This window comes from Alligator mississippiensis, chromosome 2, assembly GCF_030867095.1.
Source record: "Alligator mississippiensis isolate rAllMis1 chromosome 2, rAllMis1, whole genome shotgun sequence".
Lineage (NCBI taxonomy): Eukaryota > Metazoa > Chordata > Crocodylia > Alligatoridae > Alligator > Alligator mississippiensis.
Window position 1 is genome coordinate 276,678,126 of NC_081825.1, and position 27,437 is coordinate 276,705,562.

The window sequence follows — 27,437 nt, forward strand, 5'->3', positions numbered from 1 at the left end:
TGGGGACAATACGTATTCCTTTGTCTATCTTGTCTATTTAGATTACAAACTCTTTGGAGCAGGGACTCTCTTTTACTGTGTGTTTTTATATTGTTAATACAATGGGGCCCTGATCTTGCTTGACAGCATCAGGCATTTCTGTAATACTTAGTGTTACTTAGGCAGCTTATTTATGGACATAAAGACTACACATTATCAAAAATTCTGATTAGAAAAAAGTTCTTAAAGAATCTGTCTTCTCTAATAGAGATGGCTGTAGAAATGGAGGAACTAAGGCTAGATTGTCAGGTGGCAGAGGATAACACATACCAGTTCCCTTAGAGTTCGGAGGTTTTAAAGTTATCTATAAATAAGGAGATCGTGGAAATATTTATTCCATTATTAGAATCCAATACACAGACTGTTATATGCTTTTCTGCAACAATCAATCTGGCTCCAATACAGCTTAAAGGCCTGAGCAGCTTTTTTCATTGTATTGCCATTTTAAATTACAGCTGTTCTTAAGAAAGCAGGTAAATAGCTCTGGAAACCCAAACCTGCTCCATACCATTCTGATTATATACAAAATGCATGAAAAAAACTTTAATTACAATCATAAAATCTGGTGAGAAAGTTCAAAGAGAGAATTTTCTCAGTGTTGACCGTCATCTACACTCCAAACAATGTTCTTGATTCTGGAATTAATTGCTGTTCTTTCATCATGAAGTTATGTATTTGATAAACTGATAAGGCATCTATATATAATCCTTGCACTGGATTTTATCATTGCATTCTCCTAATTTGATGTGAATGGCAGCGCAAAAGGAAAATAAGTCAAATATTGAATGGATTCCCAATTTGGTTCCATTTTACAAGTTCAGTTATGCAAGATTTGGTTTACTGCAGGGTTGGATAATTTTGTTGTAATTGGATCAGACCAGAGTTTAAACAAGCTTTGGTATATTAAAAGCATATAAATAAGGGGAAAAAAACTACCATACTTCACAGACTGAAATGTTTGAAATTGTTTCATCTTGCAGATTCCCAGTGAATGTTAACATTCTGCTTATTAAAAGCCAAGTGCTAGTTTTCATTTTGTTAAAGAGTTCTCTGAGGTTGAATCCTTTTTGAGTTAGAGACTGAATCAGGACTTGAGATCTTAGCACATGAAAACTTTGGGAAAGTTTAGATCTCACTTATTTTTCCCCTCTTTGCCTTCTCTGTCAATGTGAAAGACAGTTAGAATGTTTCTGAAAGCATAGCTGTTTATTTTTGGGAGTTTACAACTGTATGGCCATACATTATATTACTGCTGTTTTTAAACTGAATTAGATGTAGCTACAAATGAAGATTGTCATAATAAAACCTTTTTGCTTCAGTGGGTGCATCTACACATGTACTTTACTGAGGAGTAGACTAAGTAGCAATAAAGTGTCACAGTCTACACATGTGCCAGTATTAGGGCTCAGTAAACTAATTAACTCCGCTGTAAGATAGCACGATTCCTGACAGTACTATCTTATGGCAGAGTCATTAAGTGTGATCAAATGTGCATGTAGATGGTGGCCGCTGGGCTCCTGCCAGCCCTTCTGCTGCCTGATGCTGCCACTTGGAGCCTGGGGATGATCCCCTATTCCTCCTGCCAGCCCAGGTTTGCACCGCCCCAGCTCAAACTACTGCTGTCCCAGGCACACGTATAAACAGTGTACCTGAGAGCAGTGTACTCCAGCTCAAACAGCTGTGGAATTTATTGTGTCACGTTAATTACATATGTACATGCACCAAGTATTTTGCTTTAAGCTCCCAGTTCTGGAACATATTTTAGCATATGCTTATTTAACATTGTGACAGGGGGCAAACTCCGAGATTCAGTCACAGTACTGGCCCGCTCGCCTGTCTTTGGGCAAACCACCCACCTTACTCGCCTGCCATGCCTTGTTATAAATTAAAGATATCAATTAGGTGGGAGGCTGCCCTATAAGTGCCATGATGTCCAAGGGCAGTAAACACATGACTCCTACCTTCCCCTATCATGTCCAGTGCCTTGCAGATGTTCCCGTGAGTTGTGCTATGCTCTAGCTTGAGGCCAGGCCCAACTCAGCTCAACATTAGGCCTCTCTCATACTGCCCTATGCAGGGTCTCACACATACCGCCCCCCTTCTCACTGGGCCTCTAGCACTCCACCTGCTTTCACCAGGCCTTTTCCACTCATTCCCCCTTACTGGGCCAAATTCAGCCCACCCTGCTCCCGTGAGCAACCCCAGAGGGCCATCAGGCTTGACTCTGCACTCCTTGGCCAGCCCTGATGCAGCCTTTTGGGCCTCTCCCGTGACCCTCATCTGAACAGTGGGTGGGCAATTAGCAGAACACTGGGCTGACCCTGCTCATGGCCCCTCACTAAGTAACACTGCCCACTAGTTCACAATTTTAGGGCTGATGACTCACCCCTTTCACTTGTGATTCTATCTCTATGTTGCCTCTTATGGCCTCAGGCATCCAAAGGCTTACCTGGACCTCTCTGCCCCTTTCTCCCAGGGCCTCAAGACACTTGTCCCTCAGCCAGGGCCTCAACTCAACTCTCGCCCCTTCCTGGGGCTCCAAGGTCTTACATCCCAATGGGTTCAGGTGTCCCTTGCATGGGTGTGTCTTGCTCCATTACTCCTCTCCAGGGTCTTGCACCCCTACGGACTCAGGTGCCTCACATGGGTGTGCCTGGCCCCACTCTTCTCTGGTTTTATAAACCCATCAGTTGGTGAGGGCTGGGGTTAAGGCACCCCTACTCACCTTTCACTGGGGAGGCAACTGGCCTGGCATTTCTTGGGGGCTGTTCCACCACAAACAGCCCTGCCAGGCCACCCTTCCCTGGTAGGGTGCAGTTTCAGGTCATGCCCAGGACCAGGAGCCTCCTGCCATCCCCAATAGCTCCTTCCCTTACCTCCAAGATGTTCCTTGACCAACAGGGCAGCCAGGTGGTGTTGCTTCCTCAGCTGCTGGCAGCAAACTGCTGCCCCAGTCCTGAGAGACAGGATCTTAAATGGCTGCCTCATATAGCTGGCCTGCACCTGTCTGCTGCCTGATCTCCCCCTTAAAGCGGCAAACACTGAAGGTGCTCTGCCACTCACCTTCTCCCTTAAAATTGGTTCCTGGGGGGAGGCTTTTCCCTGCTGCTTGCAAAGCAGGCTCACATGGAGCCTGTAACAGCCCTTAAATGGTGAACACCCTGCTGGTGCTTTGCCACAAATATGCTTAAACTCTTACTCAAGATTTAAGCACATGCTGAGGTGCTTTCTCAAATCAGGACTAAGAGTGTGTAGGGCCAGACCATTTTCTCAGTATAAGCCATAAAATTGGTTTAATTGATGGAGATACATTGCTCAGACAATGCATCAAGTGGATGGAGCATGCTTATTTTATGCAATCCTTCCTGTGGAAGGGAGGAGGAAAATGGTAGGTAGGAAGTATCCTATCAACTATTTCTCTTTTTCATTTGAGCGCCAGGGAAACAGATTATAACACTGATCTTATTAGATAACTGTTAATACTAATTACATAGCCATTACATACTCATTACATAATGGCTAATTCTGGGAATATTGTCAACAAGTAACTTTCAGTAAAGCAAACAGTAATGTAGTTACAAAAATATAATGAATGACTCAGGGATGTATAAAAATTGGTTGGTTTGGAGGGGCAGGAAGCATCTTTTACTATTTAGATGCAGACCTGTTTACAAGGTGTTACTGAGCCACACTACCCTATTGGGGAAATATAGTCCCTCCTTGAATGACAATGCCCAGGGTGGTATATCACATAAACAGCACACCTGTCACTTTGCAGACTGGTGAACAGGATGCGGTACAAAGCCATATTTCTTACTCACTTTCTTTCCTAAGAAGTGTGTAGAAGGAGCAGTCATTGTGCTCTGTCAAATACAAACACCATGATTTTACCCCCCCTAATATGTTGTGTGAGAGAGGCATTGCTGAGGAAGAAACTAACCGTACCATGTGCACACAAGTCTGGGTCAGGCACAGTCTGGTTGCATGTTGAGGGATATTTGTGGTAGTTTCTTAAGCTATGGGGAGTGTCTAATAAAGTTGGTCACTTGAATGGATTTCAGGGTTTTTTGTTTTGCTTTGTTTTTATAAAAATTGAAGGCCAAGGAATGCATGGTAGATAGTGTAGGTGAAAGCCTAGATCCACTAAAGTTCTTTGCCATTGGCTTTCATGGGCCCAGAATTTCACCCTACATACTTATGAGAGTAGACTAGATTGCCTGAATAAGATCATGAAGTCAAGCAGTCAGTTTTCTATACAGAGGATGGCCTTTCCTATTTCATGCAGATGGGTAAAATCAGGAAATAAGGAAAGCGCTTCGAATGTCATGTGTTTCTCTTAACTCTCTTGTATATTTTTGACTTGTAGCTCAGTTTAGGCAAATGAAAAGGGGTTCCTTGGGAGCTCTGACAATGAACCAGCTAATGAAGAGGCAGCTGGAACACCAATCTAGTGCACCCCATAACATCAGTACGTGGGATACTGGTGAGTTATATTTCTCTATTATTTTTGTTTCCATTCCCTTCAACCAATTAATGCCTGTATAGATTCACTGAAAATAATGTAAATGAACATTTCCATTCTGCCAGTTGAGAAAACAACAAAGCTCAGGTCTACAGTGGAATTATACACAGTGGGTTAGATCTTCATTTAGTGTAAATCCACATTGCTCCATTGTAATGGGATGTTACACCTGTGGTACAATGTGTGCTATGGTTTTATATGCGGCTAGGGTGAAATCCTCATGTGACTGAAGTCAATGAAGCATTATAATTGATGTCAGTAGGATTAGGATTTCCCCCCTAGTATGAGTGGATCAGTCTTAAAGGTATTTTTGCAATAATACTGGAATACTAGATTTATACACATGCTCTGGGAGTGTGTGTGTGGGGGGAGGGGGCACTTTCATTGGAGCAGGTTCGAGAGCTGCTCTAGTCAAAGTGCTCAGAGTGTCTTGTGTATCAACATCCCTGCTGAAAAATGGTGGTGGGGGTGCTTAAACTAAAGCTTGTTGCTGGAATCTGCTGGAGCATGGTAATTACACTGCATCGAAGCAGACTCACTGCTTGTGTATAGGCACCCCTAGGTATTAACACCTTATACCAAAGGAAGCCTTTGGTATTTGAGGAAGCCTCATTTTTCCGTGGGCACGGTTTTGAGATTCTATTGCAAACCTGTGCAGACTCATGGGGTACTTTTACACATACTCTGATGCGTTCTGATTAGAATGTGTTGGAGCAGACTCCAGAATCAAGAACACTAGTGTGCTGCAGTGTCTCATGTATTCAGTGTCCCTGAGTTCCAAAATGGTGGTAAGGATGCTTTAACTACTAGGCCTACAAAGGATGGAGGATGGGAGTCACCTCCAAGGAGGATTATTCTGCACTGGTCCGGTCCTGTAGGGAGCAGACCAGGAAAGCCAAGGCTGCAACTGAACTCCAGCTAGCTTTGAGCATCAAGGACAATAAAAAGTCCTTTTTCAGATATGTGGGGAGCCGGAGGAAAAGCAGGGGCAACGTTGGACCCCTGCTGAACCAGATGGGGCAACTGACAACTGACGCCCAGGAAAAAGCCAACCTATTAAATAGGTACTTTGCGTCGGTCTTTCATCAGCCCCATGGGACGCCCGTGCCCGCTACAGGGCTGGGAAGTCCGGGTGAGGGTGATCCCCTGCCCTCCATTAATGCTGACTTTGTGAAGGAACATCTTGAGAAGCTGGATACCTTCAAGTCAGCCGGCCCTGACAATCTTCACCCCAGGGTACTCAAGGAGCTGGCGAGCATCATAGCCCAGCCTCTAGCGCGGATCTTTGAAAACTCTTGGCACTCTGGTGTAGTGCCCGAAGACTGGAAGAAGGCCAATGTGGTGCCTATCTTCAAGAAAGGGAGGAAAGTGGATCCGGCTAACTATAGGCCCATCAGCCTGACTTCTATCCCGGGGAAGATCTTAGAAAAGTTTATTAAGGAGGCCATCCTTAATGGACTGGCCGACGCCAACATCTTAAGGGATAGCCAGCACGGGTTTGTTGCGGGTAGGTCTTGCTTGACCAATCTCATTTCCTTCTACGACCAGGTAACCTATCACCTGGACAAGGGAGATGAGATTGATGTCATATATCTTGGCTTCAAAAAAGCCTTCAATCTGGAGTCCCATGATCGTCTCTTGGAGAAACTGGCCAATTATCGCCTTGGGTCCCCCACGATCCACTGGCTGGAAAATTGGCTCCGGGGTCGGACCCAGAGGGTAGTAATTGATGGAAGTCACTCATCGTGGTGTCCTGTGACCAGTGGGGTCCCCCAGGGCTCTGTCCTTGGACCCATACTGTTCAACATCTTCATTAATGATGTGGACACTGGAGTCAGAAGCGGACTGGCCAAGTTCGCCGATGACACCAAACTTTGGGGCAAAGCATCCACACCAGAAGACAGGCGGATGATCCAGGCTGACCTGGACAGGCTCAGCAAGTGGGCGGACGAGAATCTGATGGTGTTCAACGCCGATAAATGCAAGGTTCTCCACCTTGGGGAAAAAAAACCCGCAGCATCCTTATAGGCTCGGCAGTGCTATGTTGGTTAGCACTATGGAAGAAAGAGACTTGGGGGTCATCATTGACCACAAGATGAACATGAGCCTGCAATGCGATGCTGCGGCTAGTAAAGCAACCAAAACGCTGGCTTGCATCCATAGATGCTTCTCAAGCAAATCCCGGGACGTCATTCTCCCCCTGTACTCGGCCTTAGTGAGGCCGCAGCTGGAGTACTGCGTCCAGTTTTGGGCTCCACAATTCAAAAAGGATGTGGAGAAGCTTGAGAGAGTCCAGAGAAGAGCCACGCGCATGATCAGAGGTCAGGGAAGCAGACCCTACGATGACAGGCTGAGAGCCCTGGGGCTCTTTAGCCTGGAAAAGCGCAGGCTCAGGGGTGATCTGATGGCCACCTACAAGTTTATCAGGGGTGACCACCAGTATCTGGGGGAACGTTTGTTCACCAGAGCGCCCCAAGGGATGACGAGGACGAATGGTCACAAACTGCTACAAGATCGTTTCAGGCTGGACATAAGGAAGAATTTCTTTACTGTCCGAGCCCCCAAGGTCTGGAACAGCCTGCCACCGGAGGTTGTTCAAGCGCCTTCATTGAACACCTTCAAGATGAAACTGGATGCTTATCTTGCTGGGATCCTATGACCCCAGCTGACGTCCTGCCCTTTGGGCGGGGGGCTGGACTCGATGATCTTCCGAGGTCCCTTCCAGCCCTAATGTCTATGAAATCTATGAACTAAAGCCCCGCGCAGTTCCATTTCGAAACACGGGATGCTGAATACTCAAGACGCTGAATGTGTTTTATTTAGAGCACCTCCCAAAGAGCCACTCTAATTAAAATGACTCCCTGCCCCCCCACCCCCAAGCATGTGTATAAGTACCCATGAGGTTTCTATTCAGTAATTCACCTAGGTCAGGTACATACATTATCTGCTTTTACCCTCGCTCTGCTTCTGTCATTTGCTTAGGACAAATGATTAGAAACTGGTTTATATTCCATAACAGAACATAAATTCATCACACAAACTGGTCTATACCCATAACAGAACAGAAGTTTGGCACACACAAACTGGTTTAAAAATGGTGGAACCCTGCCTAAGATTTGTCCCCCCCACCAAAGGGCGAATGTGTGTTCTGTTCGCTACCCATCTAAACTGCACTGCTTACAGAAAATTGTATAGCTTAGATTCCGACTTGGGCTTTTTGAATGTATCTATCCAGCCCTAGGGTTTCCATTTTTCCTCCCACTTATAGTGAAAAGTAAAGCAGACAATGAAAACTGAATTAGGTGGGTGCCAAGGAAAGGGTGCAGGATTTAAAACATTTACATGCAACATAGCACTTTGTCCAGTGTCCCCACTGCTAGGTTGGTGGAAACATTGAGTTCAGAAATTGGTCTTAATTCAATATTCACCTTTAATCCCATCAGTCCCAACCTTGTTTCTGAGGCACAACATCTGTTCTCAGAGTTGCTCTTTCTGCATTCCTCCTCTGGGTATTGCTCATTACTGTGGTCTTGATTCATGAAGCACAGAATTTGTCAGTGAAAAATGTCCATGAACATATCAAGTAAGTTTTCTCCTGTAGACCTTTCCGATGTCATCACTGGTACAAAAACCTTAGTTTCTAAACTAGTATTTTGGAACGATACAATTTTCATCTCATATGAGCTATGCAGCCTATCTTCCAAGTCAGTATTCTAATCACTATATGTTTGTGGAGCTCTGCCTTACTATTCTTAGTTGTGACCACAAGGCTTCTTTTCCATATTTATTGCTTTTCTCCAACATACCTCACTCTGAGTTAGTTCCTCCATTGGGTGAAGGTGCTAAGTGAACATTTATTTTCAAGGGTACTTTTGCACTCTCCAGCATATTTCAGTAGTTGACTTCAAAATCAAATCATTGTTTAAGGGTTAACACACATGTTTTAGTGTAAATGCTAGGGGTGGTTGAATGTCATCTTTGCGTCTCACAGACCACAAATTTGATATAACTAGTCTTCATTAGAGGGTTCTCAGGTACAGATATGAGGAAACAGAATCATGATATTGCAAGCAGATAACCGTAGGTCACTTTATGGATGCTTTATGTTGTCTGCATTGATCCTGATAAACTGAGTGCTATACTGTACCTATCTTTATTCATCTCTCATTTCAAACTGCTCTTTTCCAAACTGTTTCTCTACAAAATAAACTCATTGTGTGTCTTTCTTATACCAGCACAATCTTTTCTTGAACTACCAATCCCTCAGCATCCTTAGACATTATCTTCCATTCTCTGTGATTCTTAACATCTTTCATTTATTTCTGTATCCTTGCAATTAGCCATTCTTTCCTTATCAAATGATCTTGACTCTAAGCTATCCTAAAAGGCTTCTTTTGATACTGCTGAATCTGTGTCCTGCTTCCTCTACGGACTTCTTTTTTTCTTCTTCTTTTCTTTTCTTTCTCTTTTCATACTCAGAAAGTTAACCCTCTTTTTTCTAGCTGTTGTGCACTTGTGTTTTAATGTTGTTTTATGAGTTTGAGTGAATTTGTGGTGTTGGTAACAGGTGCCAGATTAATAGTACCAGAGACTGAAGTCCTGTATTTATCCACAGAACAGATACAGCATGGGAAGCGGCTTTGCAATGTCCCTGTTTGCCTAAACCCTGACCTGGAGGGACCACCACTAAGAATAAGAGGTTAGTTCAGTGTGGTAATAGCTTTTTATGGATATCTACCTTGGCAAAACTTGAACTGATGACTTGGAAATGAAATGTTCCCATTACCTAAGTCACTGAGTCTTTATTCCCAACTTTTGGAATTCTCTGTTCTGACATGCAAAACTGTTCGGCCTTCTTTACAGTTCTGCAAAGAGTAGTGAATTAACTCTTCTTTAGACTGAATTGCATCTTTTCTTGCTGTTTAGCACAAGATCACTGAGAAGTATTATTTATTAGCAGCTTAACCATGCTCCTTTTAGGAAGCCATGGTTATGTCTACTTTCAACATTGTCACACTGAAGTATAATCTGCAGCTAGAGATGGCATCAGTATAACTTCCAGAGTGATGATAAAAAAGGAAGGCAAAGACTAGCTAGACATATGCAAATAAATTCATATTTCTTGCATTCTGAAGTTTCCCATACCACTGAAGGGTTGCAAGGACTGCCTAAAACATCTGATGTGTGGAAAATAAAGTTTCCAGTCACATTTAACAAAACAGTTGTTTGTAAATTTTCTTTTTTTCATGTCAGCAGTACTCAGAACCTTCCCCATGTTGTGAATCCACATATCAGTAGGATCTTATGTAGATCATTTGGTCTGAGAGTAGACACTGAACTTGCCTTCGCAACAGCAGCTTTGGAGCTGCACACTTTGCATCTCCATGTGTTTACAAATTGATTCTTAAATTATTTGCTTTAGTAATTTCCCAGGTAATTAAACCAGGCTACCGTGTTAGCCTTTCCTCAGCCCTCAGGAACCTAACTTGTCATTCCCAACTTTCCAGATATTACTGCCAATGGCTCTTTGTTTTTTTTAGCTACTTCTTTCCAGATCCTGAGATCAATAACATCAGGCCTTGCTGACTTAAGATCATAGGAAAGTCGGGCTGGAAGGGACTTCATAAGGCCATCTAATGCAGCCCCCTGCTCAATGCAGGATCATCCCTGACTAAACCATCTCAGCCAAGTGTCTGCCTAACCTGCTTCTGAAAAGTTTGCTAGCATAGAGAATCCACAACTTCTCTAGGTATCCAGTTCCAATGCCTGACCATTCTCAGTCAGAAAAGTTCCTCCTAATCTCCTAAAATTCCACCTAAATTCCTCTGCTACACCTTGAGATTGTTCCTTCTAGTCCTGTCCCTTACACTCATAGAGAAAAGCCCATCTCCACTTCTCTATAACCTCCCTTCAGGTATTTGAATACCATTATCAAATCCTCTCCCAGCCTTCTGATCTCTAGGCTAAATAACCCTTGTTTTTTCAAGCTTTCCTCATAAGTCTTGCCTCCTAGGGCCCTGATAATTTTTGTTGCTTTGTGCCGGACTCTTTCCAAACTGGCCACATCCTTCTTGAAGTGTGAGACCCCAAAATGGACATGGCACTCCAGGTGAGGCCTCACCAGTGCTGAATAGAGTGGAAGAATCTTTTCCTTTGATTTGCAAGTGACACTCCTGTTAATACCACCCAGGATGCTGTTGGGTTTTTCTGTAAAAAGAGCACACTGTTGGCTCATATTCAGCTTATGGTCCACTGTAACCCCCAGGCCCTTCTTTGCAATACTGCAGCCTAGCCAGTCAATCCCCAGTCTGTATTTGTACATGAAGTTATTCTGTCCCAAGTGCAGGACTTTGTACTTGTTCTTGTTGGATCTCATCTCACTGATTGCAAACCATTTCTCCTGTATATCCATTCTGGATCTTAGCCCTCCCCTCCACAGTGCCCACAATTCCACCCAATTTGGTGCCACCCACAAATTTGCTAAGTCTGCACTCGATCCCATCATCCAACTCATTAACAAAGATGTTGAACAATATCAGACCCAGGACAAACCTCTGGTGAATCCAAGTTGATACTTCCTCTCAACTAGACATTGAAGAACACTCCCTGGGCATGTCTACATGAGATGCTTACTGCGTGGTAACCTAACAACACTGTGCAGTAGCGTGCTAGTCAAAAACCATGTTAATAAGCTACTGTGCTGTGTTTTAGGCTACTGTGCAGTAACCATCAGGAAAAAAACCATGCGCCAGTGTTACTGCGCAGTAAATGTAGTTATTGCGCATTCAGTTAGTACTTCATTAAGGCTAAACTAAATGTGCAGTAACTACAACACATTAATGAATGTATAGACACTTCCACTGAGTACGATGGTCCAACCTGCTAGGTCCAACTACCTTACGGTAGTTTCATCTAATCTGTTTTTCCTTAGCTTACTAATAAGAATGTTGTTGCATACTGTTTCAAAAGCCTTACTAAAGTCAAGCTATCATCAGCAATCCCTCACAGTTGAGGATGATTGTCTTCCACAGTTGCTTTATCTGTGGGTCTGAGGATGGCTGACAAGGCCAATCTGGGATCAACAGACTCTGCTGCAGTTCAGGCACATGTTTCCATGAGGAATGGGTGGCTCCAGAGTCTTCATTCAGTCCATGACACTGTTTCTGCCATGCCTGCTTTTTCATCTCTTGTCATTGTAAGATTTCATACTACTGGGATTCTTGAAGCAGAATCTTACTCCATTTGGGGCAGTCCTGGGTGATAGTCTATGAATTGATGTTGATATATTTTTTCAAGCTGCCTTGTGGATGTCCTTTAAGCACTTTCCCTGCCCTCTTTAGTGTATGATTTGACTGAACTGGAAGAATAAAACTTATTTTGGGAGTCGAGTCAGACATCTGACATGGCTGACCCATGATGTCAGATTATCATTGTCTCAATGCTTGTAGTGTTTGCTTGTGGAAGGCGCTAATGTTGGTGCATCTGCCTTCCCACTGGATTCAAAGGATCTGCCTCCTGTATGTTGTACACATCTCAGCTCCATACAGTGGATGGGATCATGACTGCTTGATAAACCGTGAGCTTGATTTTGGATTTGATGTCACAATCTTCAAACACCTGTTTCCTCAGGTGCCTGAAGGCTGTACTTGTACTTTTAAGGCAGTGTTGGATTTCTTCATCAATGTCAACCTTCTACAAGAGATGGCTTCCAAGGTCTAGGAAATACTCAACGTTCTCCAGAGTCTCACCATGAATCTGAATTACTGGAGCTGGGGACTGCTCATTAAGAGCTTGTATACCATGCCTGCTGCTCTCTTATGCACAGAGGTTGTCACTTTATCATAGCAGGAAATCAGACTGGTTAGGCATGACTTACTCTTGGTGAATCCATGCCGACTGTTCCTGATCATTTTGTTCTCCTTTAAGTGCTACACAGTGGATACCTTGAGAACCTGCTCTATGATCTTTTCAGGTGTAGAGGTCAGGCTGATTGGTCTGTAGTTCCCCAGATCCTCCTTCTTCCTGTTCCTACAGATGAGCACTATATTTTCCCTTTTCTAGTCATTTGGTACCTCACCCAACCTCCATGAGTTCTCAGAGAGGATAGCCAATGGTTCTGAAATTCCCTCAGCCAATTCCTCCAGTACCCTCAGGTACATCCTGTCTGGCCCTGTCAACTTGAAAGCACCTAGCTTCTCTAAGTAATCCCTAACCTGCTCTTCTTCTCTATCTCTGCTGCCAACTGCATTTGTCAACTGGTTGCTGACCCTACTTGTAAACACTGAAGTAAAAAAAATCATTAAATACTTCAGCTTTCTCTGCATTGTCTGTGACTAGATTGCTTTCCACATTCCACAAGGAACTTATGGAAACTCTGGTGTTCCTGTTCCTTTTGACATACTTATAGAATCCCTTTTTATTGCCTTTTATTTCTCTTGCCAGCTACATCTCAAACTGTACCTTGGTTTTCCTAACTTTCTTCCTGAATGCCCGTGTGATACTTGTATTCTATTCCCTAGTACTGTGACCAAATTTCCACTTTTTATAGGATTCCTTCTTGAGTTTCAGCTCATTGAAGAGATTGTGGTCTAGCCAGGCTGGTCTCCTATTGCACTTCCAGTTCTTCCACCTCATTGGTATAGCTTGCTCCTGTGCCCTTAGAAGGGCCTCTATAAAATATAGCCAGTTCTTCCTTTCCCCCTCAGACTTGCCTTCTAAGGGATCTTGCCCACCAGGTCCATAAGTTCGTTAAAGTGTGTTTTTCTGAAGTCCAATTATTCTGGTGCTCTCCTTTCTTCCTTCCCTTAGGATCTTGAACTCTTATCACTTCATGATCACTGGGTGCATCTACATGTGCCATTAAGGCAACATGATAAACTCTGGCATAGTTTACACCAGAGAAAGCTGCTTCCACGTGCATCATGTACACATGCGCCAGGGACCACAGCACTTTGAGCCAGGGTGGAGCAGCCCTGGGCTGGCATGGGGCCTGGAGGGTCAGCCCTTCGCTCCAGGTGGCAGCAGAGGGACTGGCTGGGGCATGAGGGTGCTAAGGTATGGGGTTAGATGCCTCAGCTAGCCCCTGTCACCATCTACATGTGTATTTTGGTGGAGTAAACTACTCCACTGTAGGACACTACTGTCTCTGAGTTTAATTAATTTACTGTGACCTAATACTGGTGCACACATAGACTGTGACACTTTACTGAAGAGCTAATTAGTTAACAAAGCGCACGTGTAGATGCACCCACTGTCACTCAAGTAACCTTTCAACTTCACATTCTCAACCAATTCCTCCCTGTTTGTGAGCAGTAAGTAAAGAAGAGCTTCCCCTCTTATTGGCCTCTCTAGCCACCTGAATCAAAGCGTTATCCCCAACACACTCCAGGAACTTCCTGGACTGCTTGGGCTCTGCTGTGTCCCAGTGTCCCAGCAGATGCCCTGATAATTAAAGTGCCCCATGAGAATCAAGGCCTGCAATTTGAAAGCTTTTGTCACTTGTTTAAAGAAGGCCTTATCCACCTCCTTCTCTTGGGTTGAAGGTCTATAGCAGAAACCTATCCTGACATATACACTGCAGCTCTGCCCTTTGACCTTTACCCCAAAGCTTTCAAAAGGCCTATCTTCCATTTCATACTGCACTTCTGAACATGTGTACACTGTCTTTTTATATAGGGCAATGCCTTCTCCTTTTTTATCTGTCCATCTTTCCTGAACAAGCTGTATCCATCTGTGACTACTCCAGTCATGTGAACTATCCCACCATGTCTTCATAGTCCCAATTACATGTGATTGTACCAAATCTTCCTGTTTATTATAAATTAATTTAAATTCCTTAAATTAATTTATATTTTGCAAAAGCTCCCTGATAAACTGAAGCTCTTCCCCTTCTTTGCTTCTATTAATTTTTGTTAGCTGTCTAGTTACACTTAATTTTTCTGTGAAGAATGAGGCAAAGTAATTATTAAGGAGCTCTGCCTTGTGTCTTCCATTTGTATCTCCACTGAGCAATAGACCCATAGTTTCCCTGGTCTTTCTTTTCTGTCATACATTTGTAGAACTCTCTTTTTGTCTTGGCAACAACGGTTGCCAGTTGTTATTTTTTGCCTTTGTGTTCCTGATTTTGTCTCTGCATGTTCTTGCTACTCCTTGGTGTACTTCCTTACTGACACGTCCTTTCTTACATGGCTTGTATGTTTTTCTTTTGATTTTGAGGTAACTAAAAACCAACTTTTGTAGCAACATTAGTTTCCTGCAGTTCTTCTCACCTTTCCAAAACAAAAATGATTGTGTCCCTCATCCAAGCTCCACTGGGCTCCTTGAGCTTGGCTCCCCTTACTTGGGGTTAATTGTTTGATGGGGAGAAGAGGTGCCAACTTGTAAATGACACCTGCTTGGACACCTAAATAAGACTTTACTTATAGTATAGATTGGAAAAATATATAGTTGTACCATTTTGTTCTACCTGAGAAATGCAAGTCAATATTAGGGGTGTACTTGGTAGCCGTGTTGGTCTGAGACAAGAAAACATACAAAAAACTAGAACTCTTGGTTCCAAAATGATACCTTTTATTAGACCAACTGGGAAATCGCAAGAAAATTGACCATTTCTGCAAGCTTTCAGGATCAAAGTCCTGAGATTCAAATACTCATCAAAAGGTACCTTGTGGATGTGGCAGTTGGATTAATGGGACAGTTCACACCTCTCGGAGCTATTGGCTCTGAGTTTCTAGAGAATTTGGTTACATCAAGTTCATATTTATGAGACTTCTGTACAACAATATCAGCTGGAGTTGTAATTTTGTAATTAGAGTTCTAATTTTTTTTTTAATGGAAGTTGAGATTCTGGAGGACAAGTTAACAGTTTCATGGAGGTACTGGTATACCATGTCACAATGTATTGGCCCAGTCTGAGGAATGCCAGCTGGGATACTCTGTTTTCTCAGTAACAAGGGTTCTGCCATTTGTGATCTTGCCTATTAAACCAAGATCCGGTTCCCATCCTCCAGGCTTTGGGCACAGGAGAAATGTCATGGACAAGGAAGCTCCATATGTGATTGTAATGTTTGCATACCCCTGTAGTAGTCATGTCTGCTGGTGATGACTTCAGCTGCAGAAGAACAGCTTGCTTTTAGAAGCTTTCAAACAGAAAATAATGCCAGTAATCATTTGCACTCCTATATCATGTGCTTTTCTTGCAGCACTGCAAACCGCACATGGTGCACATGCTCTCATTTGACATGCTGCTAATTTGCAGCCTGGTGTTTTTTTTGACACTGGAGATCTGGGTGTCAAACCTCCCTGCTGCTGCTAAAATTTGCAGCGTGGCACATGCAGGAGCATTGTGCACCCCCAGAAAGGAAGCCTGGCTAGCCATGCTCCGGCTGCCAGCCAGGCTCCGAGCGGCTGGATCGCTGCCACTGTTGCTCTGGGAGGCCCCTAGGACGCCAGGTAAGGCTTCTGGGGCCAGTACAGGTGCTGGCCCCAGCCTCCCTCACCCCACCCAGGGAAATTTGCCCTGCACCAACCCCACATGCAGGGGTATGTGCAGGAGCGAAAAGCAGTGGCACAGACTTGTGCCTCTGCACAACAGACTTGTGCCTCTGCATGTGAGCCTGCACCCTGGGTGTCTATTCTACACTTCATATCAGATTTCCATTTAACATGTTGCTTCTCTTTTTAATGGCTTCAAGGTGCCACCAAATCCAGCTTGCTGTCAGCACCTAGTATAGTCAGCATGTTTGTGCCAGCACCAGAAGAATTTACTGATGACCAGCCCACTATGATGACTGACAAGTAAGCACATTTTGATTTTTTTCAAACAGATGAGGAACTTTAGAGCATGTTTTGATTCACTTTAATTCAACTAATGCCATTCTATAATGATCTTTTTTTACTGCATAATTTTTGTTAAGATCAAAATTTCAGTGTTGCTAATCATCTGTGCTATGAATATAACAGAACATGAGTGTATGGGTTCAAAATGGTAGCTATGAGTATTAATAGCAGAAGTATTTTATGACAGTTTGCTCATTTGATCACAGTTTGCTCCTTACTTCACTTAGAGAAAGATGTATTATCTAATTATTTTTTAGCTCCTGGTGTTATAGCAACCACAATGTTAGCTGAGTTACTACACTAGTGAATAACTGATATAAATGAGATCATGTTGACAGTACTGGTTCCATGGAACTTTTCTAGCCCTAAAGTAGCTTAAACAGAGTACAGTGTGAATAGATAGGAAAAGTTCTTACTTAAAAGGACTGTTTATGCTATGAAGATTTGTTTGTGCTAGTTCATCATATCCAAACCCCTGGATATGAATTCACCCAAACAATTGAAAGCTGATATTTTTAACAGTTTCTTTGCCTCTGTTTTCTTGAACAGGGACTGGGACATCCCACCTACCAGAGGTAGGGACAATCTTGGGGAGAGCTCTATCAAGCCTTCAGTCAGCGCAGATGTAGTTAGGGATCTTCTGGAAGGGCTAGACATTTTTAAATCTGCAGGTCCAGATGCCCTCCACCCAAGGGTGTTGAGGGAGCTGGCAGGGGTCATCGTGGAGCCCTTGGCCGGGCTGTATGAGTATCTGTGGTCATCTGGCCAAGTACCGGGGGATTGGAAGCTGGTTAATGTGGTCCCAATTTTCAAGAAAGGGAGGAAGGAGCACCCAAGTAACTATAGGCCTGTAAGCCTCACCTTGGTGCTTGGGAAGATTGTGGAGAGAATCGTCAAGGAGCATATCTGTGGGGGGCCTGCAGGGGAGATCATGCTCAGGGGCAATCAGCATGGGTTCATCAAAGGCAGGTCCTGCCTGACCAACCTGATTGCCTTTTATGACCAAGTAACTAAATCCTTGGATGATGATGTCACCATGGACGTAGTCTTTCTAGACTTTAAGAAGGCCTTTGACACTGTCTCTCACCCCATCCTCATCAATAAATTAAGCAACTGTAGCATTGATGCCTACACAGTTGGATCGGTAAAAAATTGGCTGATGGGGCGCACCCAGAGAGTAGTGGTGGACGGGTTGTACTCAACCTGGCAAGATGTGAGCAGTGGGGTACCCCAGGGCTTGGTCCTCGGGCCCGCACTGTTTAACATCTTCATCAGCGACTTGGACGAGAGGGTGGAAAGCACTCTGTCCAAGTTTGCTGATGACACTAAGATGTGGGGCGAGGTGGACACACTTGAAGGGAGAGAGAGGCTGCAAATAGATTTAGACAGACTACAAAAGTGGGCAGACGAGAATAGGATGGGGTTCAACGTAGACAAATGCAGGGTGCTGCATCTTGGGAGAAGGAATCCACAGCATACATACAGGCTGGAGAGTTCCCTTCTTGAAAGCAGAGGCGGAAAGGGATCTTGGAGTCATTATTGACTCCAAGATGAACATGAGCCGCCAATGCCAACCATACCGTGTCATGCATCCAAAGGTGCATCTCAAGCTGGTCCAGAGAGATGATACTCCTCCTCTATGCGACTTTGGTCAGGCCGCAGTTGGAGTACTGTGTCCAGTACTGGGCGCTGCACTTCAAAAGGGATGCGGCCAGCCTGGAGAGGGTTCAGAGGAGGGCTACCTGCTTGGTGAGAAGGCAGCAGGGCAGGCCCTATGAGGAGAGACTGAGGGACCTGAATCTGTTCAGACTCAGCAAGAGGAGGCTGAGGGGGGACCTGGTGACTGCCTACCAACCCATCAGGGGAGATCAACAACAAATAGGCAGAGCCCTTTTCTCCCCAGCACCACCTGGGGTGACGAGGAACAATGATAATAAGCTGAGGGAGAATAGGTTTAGGTTAGAGATCAGAAGGCAATATTTTACAGTTAGGGTGGCCAAAATCTGGAACCACCTTCCCAGGGAAGTGGTCCTCGCCCCAACCTTGGGCAAATTCAAGAGGAGGTTGGACCTGTCTGGGGTCTTGTGAACCCAGCATTCATTCCTGCCTGTGGCAGGGGGTCAGGCTAGATGATCTGTTCAGGTCCCTCCCTGACCCTAGCTACTATGAAACTATGAATTGGGATATGGGTCAGATCCAAAACATGTAGGATTTAGCTTTCTAGATCTGATTTGGAAAAAATCCCAGCTGGAAGAAAATCTTATGCCATGAGGCTCTGGAACATCACTGTCTGCTGTGTGCATGGTAGGTTAGGTGTGTGCTCAGTGCTCAGTGGTGTCTGTGGGGTGAGTCAGAAGGTTCTTGCAATGACTCATTAATTCTTATATTCTTTAGTCCCTGGGTTGGTTAGTGGTTTCTGTACCAAGTTTTGGAATTTCACTGGGTCAAAGTTTTCAAGGGTTTGCCTTGGTGGCTGTTTTTCTTCCCTTGTAATTGTGAATGTATATTTTTGGTTTGGTCTTAAACTCCATATCTTTAGTCTTATGATAATCTAGATGTGAATCTGCACATTTCCAGTTTGGCTTATGGTTCTGTGGATTTGATAATTTGGTTATGTAAATAAATGAAATAATACTGAACACTAAATAAACAAAGACTTTAATTTTGAATTTGTGCTTTTCCTGGTTTTGACTTAATGGCTTCTGTGAATCAACAACAACTCAATTTTTCTTCCTAAAAGGAAAGTTATCTCTTTTTTGAATGGTTGTAGCTTTCCTAGTGCAATATAAGGCAATGACTGTAAATCAGCAGCTTAGATACTATTACTAGCAGCATTACTCATTTGTAATTAAATAATGGTTTTCCTCCATGAGGATTCCCAAAAGTTAAAAAAAAAAAAATGGTCCAAATTCCATTGCAGTACTATAGTTAAATATATTTTATGCTCATTTTCTGAAGAAATGAAGTTGCTGCCTTAAAGCCACATGCTGATTTTGTCACAAGCTGGGAGCAGGACCCAGGATTTCTGGATTTCACTGCTGTGCTCTAACCAATGGCTAGAACAGACAAGATGGGGCTCCTAACAACATGGATACTTCCCACTCCCTGATTTGGGGCTGAATCTGGAGCAGGGGGAGGGACTGGGAGGCTGAATAGACAATCCATATAGTCAGCTCAGCTGGAAAGAAAGGCGCCATCCAGCTGGTGGGCTTTAAGGTTAGGTACAGACAGTCAAAAAGCCTGAGAGTGAATTGATTCAGTCTTTGCAGGTTAGTCTAAACTGCACAGATTAAATTGAAACAGAAGAGAACAGACATTTACCTTTTATTCAGAAAATGCAGCCACATACCTGCAGTGGCTCAGGCCAGAAGTTGGGGGCGGGAGTGAGGGGGCATCAGAGCACAGCTCTCTGGCTATGTAATCATTTCCTTTTCCTGCTGCCCCCGAGGTCTCTGGGATTTGCAGTCCAGAATTACAGTAGCAGGATTCTGCAGAATTGCTCATCACTTCCTTTTCCTGTTTCCCCGGTGCCTCTGAGATTTGTAGTTCACAGTTGCAGCCAGTAGTAAGTTTGAGCAGAGGAAGGGGTGTTTAATGCCCCTCCATGGCCCCAGACCCCAGCTCGGGTTTGCCTGGGGAGGGGCAGTCCCCCCCTGCAGAATGGGCAGCATCCACAGCCAGGCATGCCTCTCCCTCCCCCCTTGTCAGCCAGCTTTCACTGTTCCAGCTAGGGAGCAGAGGGGTAGGGCCAACCCTGCTTTCTGGAGCAGACAGCACAGCACAGCACAGGACTGCAAAGCATGCTGGGGGCCTGTGATTTAACTTGAACCAGGAAGGGGTCTGTGACAAGTTTCATAAACCAGTTTGACCCAATTCAGTTAAGTCTGATACTACTTTCAACCAAGTTTATCTTAAACCAGCTTCACCCATTTTGAAACTGGTTTATGTGTACTGAGCTTCTGTTCTGTTACAGGTTTAAATCAGTTTCTGATCACTTAAACCAGCTTATGTGTAACTTCTATCCCTAGCCTAAAAGGGACTGCAAGCTGCATTGGTGCAGGTGCCCATGGTGGGTAATGCTCAAGGATACCCTTTGCCAAAGACAGAGGCAGGGGAAAGGAACATGTTTGCTCTTGTTTTGTGTTTAATGAACAGTGTGTTTCTTTGGAGGGAAGTGGATAAAAAGTAGATTTGGGGACAGCTATGGCCTTCTTTTGAGAGAGGGAGGAAAGGGCTTGGGAGGGACAGTAAGGGGGTGGGATGACTCCTCTTTGTGTGATGTGAGGGAATAGGAATGGGAGGGAATATGAAGTTGTTGTTTTTTAACAGAAATAATAAATGTGGGTTGCAGAGCAAGGTTGGGTTGGGTTTTGTCAGAGGCACGGGAGTGGGGTAGCTTGGAGTGGACTGTTTTTGAATTTTAGGCTGGGGGTGGTTAAAAGAGTTTGTTTTGCTGTATCTATTTATTTTAATATCTTGTTCGTTTTTATAATGTTTTTGTCTTTTCATTGTAAGCTGCACTGAGCCTTCTTGGGAAGTGCAGCATAAAAATCTAATAACTAAGATCATTACTCAGGAAAAGCAGGGCTGTTGGGTGAGTCCTGGGTAGAACTAGCAGTTATTTTGTATAAAACCTAAGTGTCCTTTGAGATTGCCTAAAATAAGCCTCTCTTTGGTCTTATTCCAACAACTTTGGCATCAGGTATTAACCCTCAGACCAGGAGCTCAATTTTCATGGCTTTGCTGTCATCTCCTCAGCCTGTTGCATAGCAAAGGGAGGCAAATTGTTTTTAACCATTAAGTTAAAATCTGTTGGAGTTATTAACAACTGATTGATCAAATTAACTCAGCCTCCCTATTGGGCTAAAATAGACCATTTCCTAGATTAGTTTCTCTCTTTTATATGATTGTGAATTCCTGCCTCATCTCATTTGCATCTGACATCTCCCTTATGATTTGACATCACAGAGCTTTCAAAGTAATTTCTTAGCTTTGGAGGAGAGAGCTGCAATCCAGCTGCAAGATTGGTTTGGAGCAGAAAGAGACTTCTCTGGAAACAAAGAGAATCTTTCTTGACTTGCTTCCCCTGCTCCCCTCAAACCCTTTTATTTTAACTCATGTACTTATAACCTCGGGGTGGGGGGAAGATTACTGATGAACCCAAAGGGCAAAGTAGAATAACTGCCCACAGCTTAACATTGCCAGTCTGTGTGGCTAATGAAGTTGTTTGTATTCAGGATTCAAAGTAGTCATCCATTTTCATTGCCATAAATAACATCATGTTGCATGAATTGCCCTAGTTAACTGTTGAACTAATAATATTTGTTTTTAATAACTTTCCTTGCAGATGCCATGATTGTGGGGCTATTCTTGAAGAGTATGATGAAGAGACACTAGGTCTGGCCATAGTTGTACTCTCAACCTTCATTCATCTGAGCCCAGACTTAGCTGCTCCTTTGCTTCTGGATATCATGCAGTCTGTAGGAAGGTAACTTCAGACTCCTCTTTTATGATGAAAGGAAGATTTTTATGCATTGGAATTGCAACAAGGACAACTGATGCTATGTCTACATGCAAGCAGTGGTAGATTGCAGTATGGGCAGGTATAACTGACTTAACTTTAAATTTACCTAGCTCAAGTACTATCAACAATAAAGCTTTGGCAGTGGAGATTTCAATGTGGCTAGCTACTCAAGCAGGTAGCCAGGGTCCATGCTGAGGCCCCATCTATATGGCTACACTGCTATTGGTAGCAGAGCAAGCTAGCTTAGTTATATATATAGGTACTGTTATCACACCTCTGATTGCTGTGTAGACATATATGAAATGTCCTGATGGCTTATGAGTTGACTCTCAAGGTAGCCCATGTTTGAGGGAGCTGGACCTCATTTCTTGGGGAAAAGGGAAAGTAGTGTGCCATGTAGCACTATGCAGTATGGGGTGGTAGTATGGTTCTGAAGTTGTACCACTTTATGGTTGCTGTTGTATAGCTAAAAGACAACTTGTAACAAGGTGCTTTATCTCCAAGGGTGGCTGCAAGCCCCTGGAGGCCCACAAAATTCCCCTTTTTACCCTGCTTACTCTGGGAACAGTCTCTCCCTTCACTCACCTGCCACATCTTGATGTCCCTTATGGTTAGAAAATGGAGGCTGCCCCAGGGCTTCCTAGACCTGGTCTTGTTCTAAGGAACACCTGGAGGTGGTGGTTCCTTGCCTTAGGGACTAATTGCATAACTCCATACCTCCCCTACACCATGCCCTGCGCCTTGCAGATTTGAGTTACCAGTCAGGTGGGATGCTTGTCCCTTCATCTCCAGGTCACTCCAGGCCTTTCCTTTATGTTGGGATTTTAAAGCATCTGCCCCTCTACTCTGGCTGGTCCTACAGACCAGACCTACTGATCTAGGCCTGGCTTCTGGGCCCCAGCCCTCGCCCTGCCTTAAACCTGCCCCTAGTGGAGCCCAAGACAGGCACATGCCCTTAGGACACTAATGGGACCTCCAGACCACCCCTCTAGTCCCAAAGCCAAGCTACTGGTCTTAACATAAAAAAATGAAGGCTACTTGCCTGCTTACCAAGTCTCTCTCTCTGGATCACTCCTTCTCGTTCCCCGGCCTGTAGAGATGTTGTTTTCCAGCCTCCTCAGAGATTCAGGAACTCTACAACTCTCAGGGCTGGTTCAAACCCCGGGGCTTATATAGCTGTGACCTGAGCCCTCTCCTAGTCATGTGAGGCCCTAGTCAGCTGGCCTGACTACAGGGCTGTCCTTTAACTCCTGCTCTGTCACCTGGCCAGGCTCTACAAACTCTGTCCTTAAAGGGGCTGCACTGCTCTCCAGTAACAGGGATTCCCTGTTACAGAGCTCAAAATGAGGGAGCAGTTGAGCCTGGACTCTGTTCTGCACCATCCAGATTAGAGAGATGAGGGCCCCCATGGCTTATGCTCTTTGTCTGGATATTGCTGGTAGGTAGAAGAAAACTTCTGCTCCAAAACCATGAAATGACAAACAGCAGCAGGACCCTGTAGAGCTATCATAAGGAGCATAAATGGTGCTGCAAGACACAGAGACTTGATCTAAAGATGTTTAGAGGTATCATGCACCCAGTCGAAGTTTCCCACTGCAAGGGATTATGCTGTCAGGTTTATAATATTCATATAATATAATATTCATATAATACTTACTCTGACACATCATCCAAACAGTGGGATAGGACCAGTCTTGGTGCTCTGGAGTACTGTGAATCAGAGTTTCTGATTCACTAAGAGTCACTTTGTTCTGTTGTAGAAATGAAAAATGGCCAGAGATGGACAGTGGAGTATCTGAATTTTTTGTCAGCAGAGAGCTGGTGGAGATGGTTCTTCTACTACCTCCTATGTTACCAATACCTAGCACAAAAGGAAGGAAGGTGTACATGGGGGGAGCAAGGCATGGACGTGACAGAGGGTGGTGGAAGTGATGAAACAGCTCACCTACACCTGATTCTTTACTAACTTACAGCTGTTGAGTAGTTAGCTTTAATTTATGCAGGGTCTTGGTAACAGAGGATGAGGGAACTTCAACTGCTTCTCTGCAGGCCCTTCCTCTCCATTATGTCTGAACTCCACTTCAACAAAGTAGAGAATCAAGCTTTCCATTTTCATTAATTCCAAGACTGCAGCTCCCTGCTGTCAATGTTAATGAATTCTGGAGGAGGTAGAGTTTCTAATCTAGGTTGAAGCTGTCCGTCCTACTTGATACTCATAAATACAGCACTAATAGGGCCAGTGAGAAGCTATAGTCAATTAAGCTTTTGAAGATTAGTTATCAAAGTGGGTAGGAAGGCAAATATGCTACCTTTTTTTCCAGTGCTTTAAAGAAGAAACATTGTATCTTCATTGTGAGATACTAGATTATTTTGGTGAAGCAGATGGTACACAATATAGGGTATTCTAGCACAGTGAATGTGCATTGTCATTTACTAGTGCATAGTTCCAGCTACTATTATATTTGACTGTCTCAAGGTGCAGTTATAAGCACCTGAAAGAATTGCTTTGAAATGCAAAACAAAGCAAACCTTATGTAAACAAGTGTAGGAAGAGATGCCGTCAGTTGGCTTTGTATGGAGTTTCTCTTATATTCCAACCAGCTTTTTCTCTTTTTCTATTGTATACGTGACCAGACACACTGGGCTATCCTGCATACTTACATCCATTCCATCACAGATGGCATTTTTGCCTGTGCATCATAAGTGGATGGGGCTCTTTGCATTTTTATTTTTTTGAGAAGATAGTGTAATTTAATGTTTAGTACACAGAATTAGGAGGCAGGAGACTCAGGACCCAGGTTAAAATTGTCCAGTTGTCTAAGTGGTTTAGTTTGAGATTTTCAGTAGTATTTAGGTGGCTTATGATGCAGATGGACACCCAGTGAGATTTTCAAAAGCAGCTAGGTTTCTAGTTTCTAGTGATTTCCATGGGGCTTACTTCTGAAAATTCCAGTATGTACCTCTCTGCAACCATAAGAGCCTAAATCTGGCATTTAAAACCTTAAGTCCCATTGACTTTCAGTGAGATTTAAGCTTCTGATGGCCAGTTCCATAAATGTGTTTACAACTTAATAGGTTCAGTAGGAGGGGCCTAAGTCCAAGAGAGTGATCCCTCTCACCTAACTGCTTAGGCACCTGAAAACCTGTAGGCTTGTCAGTATGGTTACTTAGGTATATAATTTTGCCACTACACATGCCTAGAGGCCCCATCGTAGCTGAGCCAAGCACTTTGGCACCTCTCTCATGCCTACACCCATCTGGGATTCACAGACTAGGTGGCCCTGTGTTTTAGTCTCTTGAGGGACTTGATTGGTAGGTGGTCTCAGAACATTTTATGTATCTGGTATATACATGGACGATACTGAGTTCACCACAACGCACATCATTCATGGTCACTTTAATTAAATGCAGCTGGAGGATGTCCTTAGCTTTTAGGTCTAATAACATAATGATCAGATCAGTTCTTGCAAGAAACCACTAGGCTGCATAAAGGTGGTTGAAGCCAAATTCTCCAGTAACATTTTAAAAGGAAAAGAGTTTTTCAATTCATACGTACAGGTGCCTACCCCCAGCAGAGGATGTCAGGCTCTAGATCCCCAGAGTGGATGGAGGAGCCTGCCTGTAACCAAGACTCAAGGGCTGAATCTTCAGAGAAGGATGGGGGTTGAAGACACATCCCTTATCTAAGTGGTTCTTACTGGTTAGCCTTAGGCAGCTCCTCAACAGAACACGTGGGTTGTTTGAATTGCAGTTCTGAGCTGCCTAACTGTCTCCAGGTACTATATAAACACCAAGCTCTGGGTTTTAGATTGCACTCTGAAGGCTAGCTGTGTAAAATTTAGGCATTGCAACACCTGATTTCTATGTGCCTAAGTATTTTACAGGGACTTGTGTGCTAAAATAAGTGGCCTGACTTTTGAAGGGTGCTGAGCATTCAGTGTTTTTCATTTGACTTCACAGTATGAGCTCAGCACCTTGATGCTCGTTCCTTTTGAGAATGAGGCCACTTATTTAGATGGCAAAATAAGGTTCTAGAAGGCTAGCGTTAGACACTGAATAGTGAAAATCTTGGCCCAAATCTTTTGCAATACAGGCAATCTTTGGACTTATGACACGATTGGTCCCTGAAAACCGCATCTTAAGTCGAAACGTTATAACTTGGAACCAATTTTCTCATAAGAAACAATGTTATAAATGGGGGATTGGTTCCTGAACCAAGGCCCAGTACCCTATTTTCACCAAAAATACCCCAGAATTGTGTATGCGATCAGGTGTAGATGAGCAATATAGCTATGTTAATGTATTTATATTGTTAATAGCAATCATATTGATTTGGAAGGGCTTCTTTGAGGTGACTTTGCTGGACTTTTTAAAAGGCTCTTGGTTGGACTCTCTGAAGGGTTCTTGGCTGGAGTCTTCTCAGGAGTCTTGGCTGCAGGTTTTTCTGGAGTCTTGTCTGCTTTCTTAAAGCAAGTGTCCAAGAAAGTTTGGACAGATGTTTTCCAGGGAGATGAGCGACGCAGTGAACTTGTTCGCAGACGTGGCATCGCATAAGATCAAGCGTTGTAAAGTTGAAACTGACATAATAAAGTTGAAACAGTGTCAATTTATAAACGTTGTAAGTGTGAAACGTAACTCGAAACGTTGTAAGTTGAGGACTGCCTGTATTCATCAAAGACCATACAGTCAGCCTGCAGTTCCTACACCAGTATCACATGTTCCTATTCTCCAAATAAGGCAGGAAGAGTAACCATTTTTGCTGTGTGAATAAGATCACAGTTTTGTTTCATTATCATCACAATGATCGTGGAGAGAATTTGTATGAGCTGTTAAATATTCATGACCATACTGCAAGTCTGACTTTGACTTCTCTACTCTTTATGGAAGTGTTGTGACTAAACTTGTACAGCACATTTGAAGGGTCTTCTGTGCTCTCGGTGGTTACTTTCAACTAGGGTTGTGTGTTTGACCAGTCAAATAAAGTTTGGTAAATTGACTGGTAAAATATCAGTCAAAAATTGTAAAAAATTGCCAATAGTTCTAAATAATACACAGAAAAAGCACAATTTTTCCATTAAGAAATGTGTCAAAAAACAATAAAAATCATATTTCTGTGTATCATAGGGTTTTTTTGTAAAATTGCTTTAATCTTTGATGAGCCAAAAAATATGCAGTCAATTGATTGGACAATATTTGACCTGTTAATTGACTGGCTTGCCAGTTCTACTTTCATCACTTCTGCTAACAGTTGAACTGTTAATTAATTTCATTAGCTTCATTTTAAGAGCAAAAATGATAAATATTTTTGCTTGACTTGCTGTTACTTGTTTGTTTCTTTACTTTAGGTTGGCATCAAGCACCAGTTTTTCTAATCAAGCAGAAAGGTACAGTACAGTGTAAAACAAAACCATCTTCTAGACTTACAAACCAAGGCAAAATTCTGTCCTGGGCACAAATATGCCTTTTTTCATACCAATGATCCTGAACCAGAAAGTCAAGCTCCAAACCTCAATG

General features: G+C 43.6%; 1 protein-coding gene across 1 annotated transcript in view; it reads left to right on the forward strand.

The window, feature by feature from the left end:
- The window catches only part of UNC79 (unc-79 homolog, NALCN channel complex subunit), a 181,668-nt gene that overhangs the window by 101,055 nt on the left and 53,176 nt on the right, over positions 1-27,437 (forward strand). The window contains exons 34-38 of the mRNA XM_019481650.2: positions 4,406-4,522; positions 9,177-9,260; positions 16,255-16,357; positions 21,747-21,887; positions 27,269-27,307. Of these exons, the coding sequence (XP_019337195.1) occupies positions 4,406-4,522; positions 9,177-9,260; positions 16,255-16,357; positions 21,747-21,887; positions 27,269-27,307 (484 nt within the window). The remainder of the gene's footprint in view (positions 1-4,405; positions 4,523-9,176; positions 9,261-16,254; positions 16,358-21,746; positions 21,888-27,268; positions 27,308-27,437) is intronic.